The sequence below is a fragment of the Gymnodraco acuticeps genome, unplaced genomic scaffold (assembly GCF_902827175.1).
Source record: "Gymnodraco acuticeps unplaced genomic scaffold, fGymAcu1.1, whole genome shotgun sequence".
Taxonomy (NCBI): domain Eukaryota; kingdom Metazoa; phylum Chordata; class Actinopteri; order Perciformes; family Bathydraconidae; genus Gymnodraco; species Gymnodraco acuticeps.
This window is the reverse complement of record NW_022992289.1, coordinates 598,580-613,813: the sequence shown is the minus strand read 5'-3', so window position 1 is coordinate 613,813 and position 15,234 is coordinate 598,580. Positions and strand designations below refer to the sequence as shown.

At 41.2% G+C, this 15,234-nt stretch overlaps 1 protein-coding gene across 1 annotated transcript; it reads left to right on the top strand.

Moving 5' to 3' along the window:
• The first annotated feature begins 93 nt into the window (after positions 1–93).
• miga1 (mitoguardin 1) lies at positions 94–15,175 on the top strand. Its single transcript, XM_034207799.1, has 16 exons — positions 94–172; positions 1,532–1,691; positions 4,086–4,257; positions 4,662–4,780; positions 5,102–5,234; positions 5,886–6,022; positions 7,039–7,156; positions 7,229–7,332; positions 10,906–11,015; positions 11,124–11,196; positions 11,477–11,563; positions 11,642–11,740; positions 11,878–12,012; positions 12,448–12,501; positions 12,655–12,771; positions 13,374–15,175. The coding sequence occupies exons 2-16, from the start codon at positions 1,593–1,595 to the stop codon at positions 13,590–13,592; spliced, it is 1,776 nt and encodes a 591-aa protein (XP_034063690.1). The 5' UTR covers positions 94–172; positions 1,532–1,592; the 3' UTR covers positions 13,593–15,175.
• Positions 15,176–15,234: the final 59 nt, after the last annotated feature.

Sequence of the window (15,234 nt, the reverse complement as noted above, 5' to 3'; positions counted from 1 at the left end):
ATAAATATACTGTACTTGCAATACTTTGAGAAGGCCAAGAGATGGTGCTGAAACTCCATAGCAACGACAGGGAGCCATTCTTTTATTTTGAAAGTCCCGCTGGAGACCTTCACTCTGCAGCAACTGAGGTCAGCCGGAGCAGTGTGTGCGGAGGAAAACTCTAGATGTTCAGGTAAATCCATTCATAACTACCGTTTTTACACTCGGGTAAAAAACAACCACCCATGTGGACGAGTCGACTTGTTTGTCTGTTTATTTAAAGCCGGTTCAACTGATGAAGCTAACGTTGATAGCCGTTATTAGCCTTGTTAGATAAGTTAGCATTAGCTGCTTCGCGAGGCCAATAACTGTTGAGTGCTTTAACTGCATAACCATGAGCTAAAATCATTCATATGTTCCTGAGCTAACATGAGGGTGTTGTTCTTCTTATTCATGTCCGAGTTGTTCTCCTTAAAATGTTAGTTGAAACTTGATTTAAAAAATGCTGATTTGTTGTGTATTTTTGGTGTTATGCTAATGAATGGAAGTTTGGATATGTCATTGTTATCCATGGATGTATAAAGAGAAGAGGTCTTATCAGTGTGATGATATGTATTTAAATAGCAAATCACCTGTTAACACTGCTCCACATGAGGCAAATAAATCATCATAACAATATATAAAGCACACTGAAAAGGCAATTAAAGTGATTTAAAATACAATACCATTATACAGAAGTGTATCTAATTGGATGTAGGAAATACAAGCACAATATAGTCGTGATATAACATCAGTTTGCTCTCTTATTAATGTCTTAATAACTATTAATAAGTGAAACATCTCTAAATGAATAGATTGCAATTGATTAAATGCAGATATTAATGAAGAGGCAGACTTGTGCTTCATCATCATTTAGTAGTTTACTTGTCAGTAGTATATCCATATGTTAAAGCACTCTATCTGTGCTTCTACAAAGTCCCACGCTAACTATCTCTTAAAGTCAAATGAGGGGATACAGGTTTACAAAATTCCAACTAGAAATCTGCATGTTTTAGGAGTAAGTAGCAATGTTAAATGTTTGAGCCAAAGCATCGTAATTTTGTCAGGGTAAGACTCTAATGGGATAACCATGCATGTGATGAGCCTTGTGCACATTTTAATTGGATGCTGCATGTTGTCTTGTCAGGTGGATAGACAACAGATTAGAATTGAGGTCTAATAGTGAGAGACTTTGTTACTTCGTTAAGACAAAGCAATGCTAGGTTTATAGGAAAACAAAGCCTCTTAATCTGTAGTCAGAAAGCCACTTGGTTTGTACATGAGTATAATGTAAGGTAAAGTTTAAATGCTTCTATGGGCGTGCCAATGACTCACACATTTCACAGTCTTTCTGGTCTTGCATCTTAGTATATTTCCACATACAGATTGACAAGCCTTACTTTCAGGTGAGGCAAGGGTTGCATTTACTGTATGTCGGTGCCTTTATGTAATAACGTGAGTGTATCCCCTCCTGAGCCTCCAAGGTTAAATCCTTGCATGTCATCTCCCTCAGCTGCAGCAGAATGGCGATGAGGATAAGAGGGTTGCTGCCCAGTCATGGATAGATCGTTACAATGACACATGAGACCCTCACTAGCTCCCAGCTGTCTTTCAAGGCGGCTGCCCTGCGCATGGTGGACCTGCCGCTGTCCGTGTGCAGCTCCCTGACTCAGGTGAGCGTGTGTTTGTGAGTGGGGGAAGTCTGAAAACTGCTTTGTCACGGGGAGTTCTCACTGATTTCTGTATCTGCGTCACCAGAGGCGAGTCTGTGGTGGGTACGACTGCACTTCAGGACCTTTTTTTAGCTGCCTTTTATTAGGTGTGTCTATTGCTTGTGTTTTATAGTCTTAATATTTGTCCTAAAATAATAGTGGATCGAAATACGTTGGTAAAGCTTTCTGTGAATATGGAATAAGAAAGCCTTTATTGTCGTGTGCAGAGTATAAGGATATAAGAGCATTACTTTTGATCACTGTAAAGACACAGGAGAAACACAACAAAAACAAAACTCATCCACAGCAGAACACAGGACAAATAAATTATATTTAAGACATCATTTATATGAATACATTTTGCAATAGAATAAATGTAAATATTGCAATAATTTACTTTAGATGTATCCATACATTTCTTGCCCAACTTCTTAAGACTAATTACAAAGAGAGCTTCATAAACACATGGAGACTTTAGTATATATTGTTACAATTAACCTACCGTTTCCTAAACCTCCAATATTTTTGCGACATTTTCTTGAAAAATCGTGACTGGCACGCATCAAAATATCCACACTGTCCCCAAAAAGTCTGACATTCCTTCAACAGTTCTCTATACTTTACTCGTATGTTTTTCAATCTGTATTTCATTAATCTAGAGGGCACAGTATAGCTACAACAAACATCTGTTTATTGTTGCTACGTAGTCGATATTTTCTTTCAGTGTGTGTGTGTGTGTGTGTGTGTGTGTGTGTGTGTGTGTGTGTGTGTGTGTGTGTGTGTGTGTGTGTGTGTGTGTGTGTGTGTGTGTGTGTGTGTGTGTGTGTGTGTGTGTGTGTGTGTGTGTGTGTGTGTGTGTGTGTGTGTGTGTGTGTGTGTGTGTGTGTGTGTGTGTGTGTTGTGTGTGTGTGTGTGGTGTGTGTGTGTGTGTGTGTGTGTGTGTGTGTGTGTGTGTGTGTGTGTGTGTGTGTGTGTGTGTGTGTGTGTGTGTGTGTGTGTGTGTGTGTGTGTGTGTGTGTGTGTGTGTGTGTGTGTGTGTGTGTGTGTGTGTGTGTGTGTGTGTGTGTGTGTGTGTGTGTGTGTGTGTGTGTGTGTGTGTGTGTGTGTGGCCAGCCAGAGTCATGAAGCAGATCTGATTTCATGAAGAATCTGATCTGAGCACGTCTGACTTGTGTTGCTCACAGGAAAGGAAACACTGTGGCACCATTTCAATCATCCCATTCCCTTTTAGTGGCTTTTTAAAAAGTCAATACGACTGCGCAGTGAGAGCTCCACACTGTGTTTATGTAATCTTCAGTTGTTGGGAATATGCAGCAGCAGTGTCTGGATAATCTCTCTGTCCTGGGTCAGTGTTTCTATCTATAGACAGAGTGGGAGGTGGGGGTGCACTGCACTCTATAGGAAGATGATTCTTTAAAATGTGGATGACAGGTTGGCAGCTGAGCCTCAGCGCTGTGTGTTCTGTCCTCTGGAGAGTTATGCACCCTCAGATGAACTCTCTCTGGCAACCTGATGCAACTGCTTGTTATCTTTTGTTTGCCCTTTGTGCTGTCTCTCACTTTCATCAGACCTTTACCTACACTGTGTTGCTGGAGAACAATCTTCTATGTTACTGTGGACTGCAATAGTCTCTTTTTAAGCACAGCTGTATGGCCTCAGTCTGCCTATGTTGTCTTTAGGTGGCAGACTGTTCTTACAATATTTAAAGAACATTGCTCTGAGCTGCAAACACCATTTGATTTAATTATTGATGAATGAGTTTTTGTTTTCAAATAACGCTCATAGTCAGTCTATCATACATCAGAAATTGTCAGAAAATGACCATTTCAACTTCACAGAGCCAAACGTCTTCTTTCGTTCAACCAAAAGTTACAAAAAACGTTTTAAAATGACGTATGACAACAAAATATTTAAGAGCAGGCAATTAGAGAATATTGGAAATGAGTCATAATTTCTACTTGGAAAAATGAGTGGAGCAATTATCAAATTATCATGAGCAATTATTTTTCTTCCTGTATATTTATTTTGAATTATTACAAAACAGCTGTGCAAGAGTTTTCAATACTCTGTGCTGTGAACACATGTTAGATGATTCTGTATCAAGTGGTAATGACTGGCAACATTACCTTCCTTCTCAATCTGTTTCACATGTAACGGTTTCGAGTTTCAATTTAAAACATTTCCCTCTTCAACAGTCAGGGTAAGGCATGTGACAATTCACTAACAGGATATGGAGCTACAGAGACTTTTTTAATATCAAATGAAATAGAAAATAACAATTCTGCTGCTCTGGCTTCTTTTTAAGATGAATAAACATTAAAGTGTAATCTCTTCCTCCCTCTGCCTGTCCTCCAGCTCGATGTCAGCTCAGGCACCAAGAAGCTGGTGGCCGCCGCTGCCTTCGGCGCCGTCTCGCTCCTCTTCCTCGCTCGCCGCTTCCAGAGGAGGAAGGGCAGGAAGAAGACTCTCTCTCCTCAGTGGGAGCAGGACGGCTTCGAGTTGATCTCTTCGGCCGCAGGAGGGAACGGTAAAACCCTGTGATACCTCTTCAGTTAACTAACAGTTTGTCATGTCATCATGTTGTGCTGCTGTGTCACCTTGAACTGTAAACAGCAGGCTGCAGATAAATGATTTTTAACTTATTTAATCTCATTTTGAAATGTTTTACACTGATAACAGTCCCAGAGTGAAATGAACTGATAAACTAGCTATTAGCAGCAGGGGAGTCAGAAAGTCAATCATTAAAAAGGGATGTGAGTTCAATCCCCAGGAAAGGGACAGTGCACATTGATAAACACAGCTGTCCATGTGCCAGAGAAGTCCCTTAACAAAACAAACACAGTTTATCCATTCGTGCTAATTTCATATGATCACTGCTTTCTGATCTTTGACTCAATCATTATCTCTGAACTCTCGTCTTCATCTCCCCAGATAACACCAGTCGGAACATCACTCTGTCCCTCAACTCAAAGAAAGGCCTCTCCTCCGGTCTGCTTCTTAACTCAGGAGACTACAGGAAACTGTCCGGCTCTCTGCTGAGCCTGGCCTCGGTAAGACCAAGGCAGGGTTTGTAAATATGTCAAACCCAGACACAGAATGCAATAAGGAAACATTAAGAGAGAAACTGTTGAATATTTCTGAAACATGAGTAAGATCACGCCTTCTGACGGCGTACCTCACTCATTCAAATAACTTTATTGTCCATTAAATCAGAATAAAATGGAAATGTGTCTTTGGAACTGACCTACAAGACGACAAACACCATACACATAAAACATTGTATATTATAGGCAATTAATACGAAATATGTTCTTGTTTTCGATGCGTTCACTGCTTGAAATCTAACTCTGTTCCCCTGTGTGTATTTCCAGGTGAAAAGCATGAACTCATCGAGCAGCAGCACCTGCGCAAATGAGTCCATCTGCTGGGACAGAGCGGTGGAGGCGGACATCTGCAGTGTGGTCAACTTACCTGTGACCACACCTGAAAACCTCTACCTCATGGGTACACAGTACACACACACACACACACACACACACACACACACACACACACACACACACACACACACACACACACACGCCTCCATTATGCTCTTCTGTTAAAAGTTGTACTTGAACACATCACACAGCCAGCAATCAAAACGTCTTTTGAAAGACAAACAAAACCAACTAACCAACGATTTACACACAACTGTGATCTGAAACCGCTTGTCACATGTAGCCGCTGATAGGAGCCGACTAGCAACGATGGTCTCACACACACACACACACACACACACACACACACACACACACACACACACACACACACACACACACACTACATCACCTCACAGTGGCCGTTTCTCAATGTCGAGTATACCTGCTGCAGAGCCACTATTTCAAGTATACTACGTCATCGAGTGGCGCCGAATGCTGGGCATTTAAACAGTCCTTCGGCGCCACTCGATGACGTAGTATGCTTGAAATAGTGGCTCTGCAGCAGCTTTACTCGACATTGAGAAACAGTGTTTGTAATTAGGAGACTTGCAGTGAATTTGTTGAAATAATTAAATCCATCCTTTTTAGGGGGTTGCCTTGTTTCAAAATTGAGCTTTTTTAGGTATTGGATGTTCAAGGAGACTCAGATTATTTTGTTGTTGTGTGTTTGCAGGTATGGATCTATTCGAGGAGGCGTTGAGGCGGTGGGAGGAGGCGTTGACGTTCAGGAGCAGACAGGAGGAAGACGACGCCAGCTGTGAATCCGTCAAAACAGGAGAAGAAGAAGCTGTCGCTGAGCAGGGCACGGAGGTGAACACACAGAAACACACCTCATTATTTAACTCCAATCTAACATATACAGGGTAATGCCACGCCTAATCAGAGCCCTGCCTGTATGTTTGGAAAACTGTATGTTTTCCTATAAATGCACCCGACAAAAGAAACAGCTGAGTTAAACTTGATCTAAAAATAACCAATATTTCTGTACTCCATCTACTTTCCTTTGAGATGAAGGTGGATAGAACATGTTGCCCTCTATCAGTGCTCCAGGTCACACATGAGTAAACAGCACTTTGAGTTGGATTGTTTAACGGCTAACTGGATTAGTGCGGTTCGAATAGTTAATCTTGGCACCCAAACATATGCCCAGTCTGTTGCATAAGTCCTCAAAAACAACAGTACCCTCTCCTCAGTCCTGCCACTAAACAAAGATTATCAAAAGGTTGATAAGTTAAGCTAAAAAGTGGAATCATCAAGACACAAAGAAGGGGATCTTTAGAGGGAGATAGGGTTTTAAAAATGTAAAATGTCTTTATTTGATCTCGCTTCAAGCTGATACTTGTTCAAACATTAGGGGGCCTGCTATCAACCCTTCCTTTTCTAACTTTGTTTATTGGGTTTTATTAGGTTAAATCATTGCATGTGTCCAAATATTGTAAAACACTGTAAAAGACAAAGGTAAAACGCAACAATTGAAATATGCCTAAATACCAGAGCTACACACAAAGAAAAAACAAACAAAGAAACATAGATATAAATAAAGAATGAAATAAAAAAGCAGTCAGCAACCAAAACGCCGTCAATAATAAACATAAATTGCAGTAAAGCAGCATCCTCTTCGCCACAACAACCATAATAATCTCATCCCTTCAAAGTTAAAAACCTTAATCAGGAATGAAATGTATCCTCTTAACAAACTGAGTTGCATTTGAGTAGCATATACCGTTGTATGTCCTGTTTGTAAAATGCTGTTGTTACTTAAAACGGTTTACTCTCTAGGCTTTGTGAGCCGTGTGTCCGTGGTTACCAGATGTTTGTGTGTTCAGGAGGGGATGAGTGCAGAGTTCCTCCTCCGGCTGAAGTCTCTGCTGCAGAGAGCCTACAGCCTGCAGGAGGAGTTTGAGGGGGTGCTGTGTCTGTCGGAGCCCTCGTCCCTCTGCCAGGGTGAGTCTCTCACACTATGAACTGTCCATGATCCATACAGCGATAAGCAACTCAATGATTCTCCTTCCTCAGATGAAATGATGTTGGACGTTCTGTCCAGAGAGGAGCTGGACGACGTGTGTCTGAGGGACAGCATGAGCATCGCCTCCAACGACTCCTTTGTGTCGGCTGCTGAGGTAACAACAATAGGGACTATAAATGCAGCATATTTAAATATATATATTCTACTTGCATCCTAGGAACTCTTTATGCTTGAATAAGAACATCCTCGTACATTTTAGGGAAATATTTCATCAAGCAAAGTCCATTTTCTGGATGGACATATTCCTAAAAAACAATAATAAGTAATAATGAAGAAACACTACAGCTAGCTGCCTAAATGCAACACTTTATACATGTCCTTGTTGGTTGTTGGGGGAAAGAAATGCGAAGTGTGAATGACTCAAAAGTACCCGTAAAGTTTCAATTTACAAACTGAAAAGGAATCTAACTTCGATACAACCAACGTTAATATCTAGGCCAGGGGTAGCCAACATGGTGCCGGCAGGGGCAACGTGAGTCGCCCGCAGGGGCAACGTGAGTCGCCCGCAGGGGCAACGTGAGTCGCCCGCGGGGCATGTTCTAAAAATAGCTCGCCAAGCAAATCCAAAATGTATAAAATACACAAAACAAAAAAGGAAATGTAATTAAAATAATCTACACCACAAGATCAGTGTAATCTGCTTAGGGGGGCGTTTACAGCGTGGCCTCTAACACCAAACTGCCCGTCGTATCCCTATTTTAGGCACTCCAGCCTCGGATGTCCGACCGCTAGGATAGAAAAACGGAGTGTATAGTGTAATAGGTGTTGGTGGGCTGGTAGAACCCCAGAGCAGTATCTAAACTGCCCCTGGAGGGGAAACCCCGTGTCGTTGGGAGACCCCTTGGTAATTAGGGCAGCTTCAGGACCCACAATCCCTAACCCCCAATTTTGATCCCCAGTTATACCAATCAAAACAATGCAAATGTAATATCAAACACAGCCAGAGTCAAACATTAATGTCACAGCAGTGACACTACCATCCAGAGTTAAATATTAATATGACAGCAGTAATATCACCACATCAGCAGAGCATGTCATATTTCAACATCAATCAAAACCACAATGTGAAACAATAGTTTAACCTTAGCAGAGTTTCTATTCCCCTTAGACAATTTAAAATAAAAATTATCAACTAATGTCAGCCTTTTCCAGGGAAGGGTGTTCTTACCTCACTCTAAGACCAAGCAGATACCGTCAGAGACCACCAGAGAGAGACCAGGAGTTGGGTCGAAATGTACAAAGTACAAACCGGTTTTATTAAGGTTTAACAAAAAGAGGATTACAAGAATCCTTAAAAAAGACACCAAGTCAAATGTCCTAAAAAAGCCTTGTTTCTTCTTCTCTATTCTTCTTTATAGTCTTCATCCCCCTTCCTCTCTTTGAGTCAGAAGGAGGTCACAAATGTTCGACTTTTAATTATTGAACATTAAAAAATAACAAGATTTATAGTAATGATATGTCATTTTAAAGAGAGGGAATATGAACATTTGTCTTGAAAGCAGAACACATTGTCAATGTCATTTTAAACATTTCAATTTCAAATATGCAAACTTTAAACTTGAATTCATTAACAGAGACTTCATTTATTAACTGAGGCAACAGAAGCAGCTTGTCTCTATGATTCGCTGGCCCAGGAAGTTGATTAGAATCTGTGTGTAGGCCGCCTGCATCCTGTGCCTCATTGTCTTCGTACCCATTGTTCACAGCCTCAAGGTGTCAAAAACCACAAGCGCCTTCTCAGAATTGTGGCTGGAACTTTTACGCTTTTATTGCCCTCATCTAGAATGCGTTTCAGATGCCTGGATTCACATGTCTGAAAATACATGATGGAAACATACATCCTTTCTATTTACAGCCAATTTGGCATCTTTTTATCAATGGTAAGCTTAATAGAGGTAAAGGTCAGGTCTGACACGGCCACTTAAACAGCAGAACTGTCAACAAAACATATACATTTTTAGTATAGTATATTAGTTATAAAAAATATATACCAGCTTGTTGTCGAACACAAACCCCTGCCGAAGCTAAATGCCCATTTTAGCAAGTATAACTAAAGTAACAAATAATTGTGTTTCTGCCCCATGATTCATATCCACTCCAGTTGTTCCTTGCCCCATGATACAACCTTCGACTAAAAAGTGAATATGAAATGAAAATCGGCCCTCTAGATTTTCTGAAATCCTGCTAACAAACAAAAGTATCAGTGAGAGAGCAGTGTTATTTGATCCCCCCCCCTCTCCCCCGGCAAGAAAAGCCAGAGGCTCCTTAACCTATTCGGGTGGCCCACGCAACCCTAACCTCAAATAAGAAAATACATCTGTGGGGTTTATTCTCCCAAAAATATAATACAATTTAGGCATTTAGCAGACGCCTCATTCCAAAGTGACAATTACAGGGACGTTCTCCCTGGAGTAACTGAGGTGATGGTGTTCCAGGCGGGATTTGAACTCAGCCCACCTCACTATCCATTAGATTAGACCACCAAAATAAAATTATTGCGGGCCGCCACAATTAAATCAATGTAGGGGAAACACTGGGAGAGGTATATTAGTGAAGTGTGAGTCCTTCCTTAATCCAGCACCTGAAACAAGAACAAGTGTAAATCACAAACCGCACTAAGCATCAAATACTCTACAAGTCGTTCACAGCAGGAGTTTGATTAAAATAGCTTCAGTCTCCCCCCCCCCCCCCCCTCCCTGGTGTTTACCTGCAGCTCCCAGCTGATCTCTTTAAGTCACTGGGGGGGGGGGGGCTCTGTCTGTGTCTCCACTGCTACTGGTGCACTTGACCCACAAAGTATAGAAATAAACTGGTCGGCTACTGACTTGTTCCTTGAGGCTTAAATCCCCCCCTGCCCCCGAGCTGAAGGTGCTGCACATCTCCACACAGCATATCAAGTAAATAGCTGTTGAAGATATACAGATATTAACACCTGTAAATAAGTACATTTATCTTCAAAAACGAAAAAGCTTTGATAATGGTTTTCACACCCTCCTCAACCCTGTGTGACATTTACACCGCGGTGAGAGGAGGCAGAGATTAAACCGGGTCGTCACTCTGAGTTATAAATAGAGCTTCAACATTCTTCACTTTACAACATGCAGCTCACTGTCACTCTGCAGCTGCTTCCACTGTAATCTCCCAACACCTCGTCAACACGGGGAGGTCTCTGTGCGGTCAGAAGTTGCTCTTTATAAAGTGGAAATCGGCGCATCTATAACTCATAATGGTGATTTAATGGAGTTCTACCGTGAAGCTCAAAGTGTATCCTTAAAGGCCACCTTGAATAGAACACAGCTTTATTAGCACATTTTCTCTCCTGTCACTTTAAGCTGTTGAAAACATATCGAAACAGTAAATTATAAAAAATATTTCCAGCATACGAACTGTGCGGATTCTACAATTCCTTTGCCTTGATATTTCCTCACAAAGTACCTTAAAGTAAATAGTATTTAGTTGTAATCTGGTCTTCTTCTCTTGTTGTGCCAGAGTTACAAACATACAATAAACACAGCAGCACAATAATAATAAAACTGTTCACTAACAGTGCAGTAAAAAGAGCAATTCAATAACTACAGGAAACATAGATGGTCACATCATTAATGTAAATATTAACGGCATTAATTATGATTTAAAATGATCATTATCCACAATCCCATTCTTTCAGCTGGCGGAGCACCGAGAGCTGCGCAGCGTCCTCGCTCTGGTTCCTCACCTTTTCTACGAGGAGGCGCTGAAGATGGCCGAGGACGGAAAGATCTCCTGCAGAGTGCTGCGGTAATTTATATATGTATAAATATGTACCTTCCTGAAACATATTGTGAGGAATTCATTGCTTTGTCTGCCAACATTTGATCTAATGTTTTTCTTGGTGTTCTTCGTCAGGACTGAGATGCTCGGGTGTCACGGAGACATCGACTTCCTCGCCAAGTTGCACTGTGTGCGGCAGGCCTGTCAGGTACAGAATAACCGAATTCATTCAAACATATCATGATGGACGTTAACTCATGTAATCATTTGAATTGCCAGCTCATTATTTTTGACTAAATTGCTTCCATGTGTTTCTAGCCAATTTTTATTGGTGTGTTGAAAACATCCAGCTAGTATTCAAATTGCTACATTACTAAAAACATGACATTACTACACAAGATAGGAACGGTTTAACTCACACATTTACAGCCATTAGGTGTTGAATTTGAATTGTACATTGTTTGAGTCAAATGTCGTCTTTTCTCCAGCTCATCCTGTGTGACAGAACCACCCGGATGTTTCTGGCTGACACGGGAAAGAAAATTCTGTCTTCAATTATTGTTAAAGCACAGAAGGTGAGCCTGAAGACAGATCGTGGGAGTTCTAAGACTTGATAAGAGTGCTTCCCTTCCTCAATGTTTATTTACTTCCAGAGCCCAAAGAGGTTTGAGGAAGTGTTCGAGGAGATGATTTCCTTCGTGGAGCACACGGAGCACTGGGAGAACACGGAGGTGGAGCTCGCCACTCGAGGGGTACGACGCTGCTTCTTCTGATACATATTATATATATATATATCCATGTCGTCTGACTGTCCGCTGTCAGAATTCAACAAGCTACCAAGAAGATGTCCTCTTTTCAAAGTGTAACACTCCCTCCTCTCCCTGACCAGGTGAAGCACTTGAACTTCTACGACATCGTGCTGGACTTCATCCTGATGGACTCCTTTGAGGATCTGGAGAATCCTCCCGTCTCCATCCAGAACGTGATCAACAACCGCTGGCTCAACAGCTCCTTCAAGGAGACGGTGAGGAAACAAGTGCCCAGCAAGGGAGTGCTTGAATTTGTAAAATGGGCCAAAGTCAAGCACTTTTCAAGCTTTTCCATTACAGCTGTTGTAAATTAGCTATTTATATACAGAACACACTTTATATGCAGTGAACTGATCATGTGACTTCATTATTACATTCAATCAAATACATTTTGCTATAAACAAGCAAAACATACATTTATGGACAGTTTTCTTTAGAAGGGGGACAATTACAAGCACTTTATAATTCAATTCCACACACTCAAAACTTTGAAAATACTACATTATAATTAACAATTCAAGGATTTCTGAACAATAATACTGTAGTTACATACAACTCTAGTTTCCTTGTTTGAATGAAATGATTTGTGCTTTTAATGTTTTCCTATTGGGGCTTTCCATGGATGATTACACCTTTATGTATTTTCGCAGGCGGTGGCATCCAGCTGCTGGTCAGTGATGAAGCAGAAGAGACAGCACATGAAGGTAAAAGTCCAACATCTTCAAACATTTGTATATGAATCCCCCTCTTTTCTTTCTGACAGCTTTTATTTCAGGGCTAGTTAAGAATTCCTACAGTAAATCCTATCTAATCCTATTTCATGTTCTTAATGACCGCCTCCTCTCTCTGTGTCTCAGGTTTCCGACGGCTTCATCGCTCACTTCTACGCTGTGTGTGAGCAGATCAGCCCGGTGCTGGCCTGGGGCATCCTGGGGCCGAAGAGCTCGCTGCACGACTTCTGCTGCTTCTTCAAGGTCCGTCTGTGCCCCAAAACGTTATGTGATACGGACTTTATACCTGCCAGAACCATCTGATGAATAGGGTCTCTACTTTTAATGGCGTCACAGCTAAAGTTTCATATCTCTTAAAGGTGGGGTAGGTAAGTTTGAGAAACCGGCTCGAGATACACTTTGTGTTATATTCCATGGAATGTTCTTAACATCCCGATAGCAATGAATATCTTAAGTGCTTTGACAAAAAAATGTCATCTGGAAGCCGTGGCGCTGTAAAAAGCACGACCAATCATTTGAGCCGGCCCGGCTAAAATAACTGGATGGCCTACCTGCCTGTCAGCCTTCCATCTGGGCACAAACTTATCTCGTGCCCTCATTGGTCATGTGTGTGTTGGAGGAGGGGCTCTGTAAGGAAGTCTGAAGGAAGGAGCAGATTTTTTCCGGCTGCGTAGTTCTAGCACACTCGAGCTGGGTTCTCCATTCTTACCTACCCTACCTTTAATATCCTGACCAAATATGTGCTCCAAAATAAGTATTTAAGACAACAACAAAAAACGATTCTACGGGAATATTTCTGTGAAGTATCTGCCTCAGTGTCCTGACTGATCTCTCCTTCCCCCCAGGACCAGGTGCAGTACTTCCTGAAGGACATCTTCGACCTGGACAAGGTGCGGTACTCCTCGGTGGAGACCCTGGCGGAGGACATGCTGCACCTGCTGCACCGCCGCTCCGAGCTGCTGCTGGCCTACCTGGGAGCCGAGTCGCTGCGGCACGCCAACATCTGCAGCGCCGCCAAGGTGACGCTGCTGCCTAGCAACCTGATGGAGTCCCGGGTGCAGTGAGAGGAGAACACACACCCAAAAAATACCAGAGCATCGAAACACGACAGTTTACCGTCTGCAGAGTTTACAGGTCATCTGTCGGACTTACTTTCCACTCATCTGTTGCACAAAACTTCTCATTTAAGGAATTCAATGTATCACAGTTTCACCGTGGTCAGACATCACATCTCCCATCATGCTTTGTGCTCTCATTGCTCTGTATGTGAGGATAAACTGTACCTTGCCTTCACACTTGTATGGCCTCCTTTTCCCCGCTCCCTATTCTCTGTGCCATGGCAGCGCACGTTTCAAAACCATAGCAATAATACGTAAAAAAGCTGAGACATTTGATCGTAATTATATCGCAGTGTATATTCTGCTGTGTAAATTTAGCATATTTATTGCGGTTAGGAAGAAGGGTGTTTCAGTATTTATTTTACTAAGTAGTTAAATGATGCAGGATTTATTTATATTTTTTAAAGCTTGTAGTTGTGCCTGTGAGCATTGATTGATTTTTGATCTGCTTCAAAAATATAGTATGAATGTCATATAATCTGAGATGTATTAGATGTATTTCAACATCCTACTGCACATCAACAATGCAAACAATTACATGTACTTTGTGACAAGCACATCACTTAAAAAGGGAAATGTTAAATGAGTTGGTCGTTACATTTAGACTCCTGGAAGCTGTTATTTTTGGCACCGTATAAATCCCATTATACCTTCGATACAGGAAATACAAGATTACACACCACTGCAGCTTTTTCACTACAAAACACGCTAAAAGCCTTACTACAAAATCACATGTTCCAGCCTTGTCTTCATCACTGAATGTCAGTCTTATTAATACTATATATAAAGATTGTTGTCTGCTCCGCTCATCAGTCACTGCCATGTACAGAACAGCTTTGAGCAGCAGAAGAAAACTGAAGAATTGTATGCATTGTGTTAGATATTTTAGGAGGTATTGACATTGTTAGTTCTTTACAGGATGGTTTAATTTATATAAAAGGTGCACCATAAAGCAGAATACAATGCACTTTAAAATAACTGGATGTTCCTCTTGGTAATGTTTGAAGTTGTGAGGCCTCTTCAGTCACAGTAAGGTCATATCAATACCGCTAGGTTTGAGATTTAACCGTTCATTAATCTGTAGAAGTTTCAAAGTGTTAAGTCACTCTTTCCAAGGTTTCTTCAATGTCAACATGTTTTGGTTTTCTTGGTATATAGCAGTAAATTATATTTAGGTTACTTTATTAATAGACATGTCAACATCATTTTTTGCAGAATGAATAATTGGGTAAATAAAAAGGAAATCGATCTTGTTTTTTGTTGTAGGACTACTTTACTTGAAATAGCGGTGACAGCACAGACACCAATTCTGGAAGTTCTTCATTTGCCTTTGAGTGGGCTGTACATTGAAGTTTTATTTTTTTTAAAGCAATTTTAACCCCATTTGTTCAGTTGCATTATTAAAGGGGAGGTAAAGGCATTTGATGATAAATGTGAAACTATCCTTTAAGGTTTATCTTGGCAAAAAAGCAGACATTTTTACATTCGTGAGTTGTTTGTGTATAAATAAAGCAAATATATAGACTTGAGAATGTGTTTGATTTTACTTTTTAAAGGGGCCCAATTATGCTCATTTTCAGGCCAGTCA

Coding starts and splice junctions, on each gene's coding strand:
- miga1 (XM_034207799.1), top strand. CDS start 1,593: ATGACACATGAGACCCTCACTAGCTCCCAGCTGTCTTTCAAGGCGGCT. Junction 5,235..5,885: donor TGAAAACCTCTACCTCATGG/GTACACAGTACA, acceptor GTGTGTTTGCAG/GTATGGATCTATTCGAGGAG. Junction 6,023..7,038: donor TCGCTGAGCAGGGCACGGAG/GTGAACACACAG, acceptor TTGTGTGTTCAG/GAGGGGATGAGTGCAGAGTT.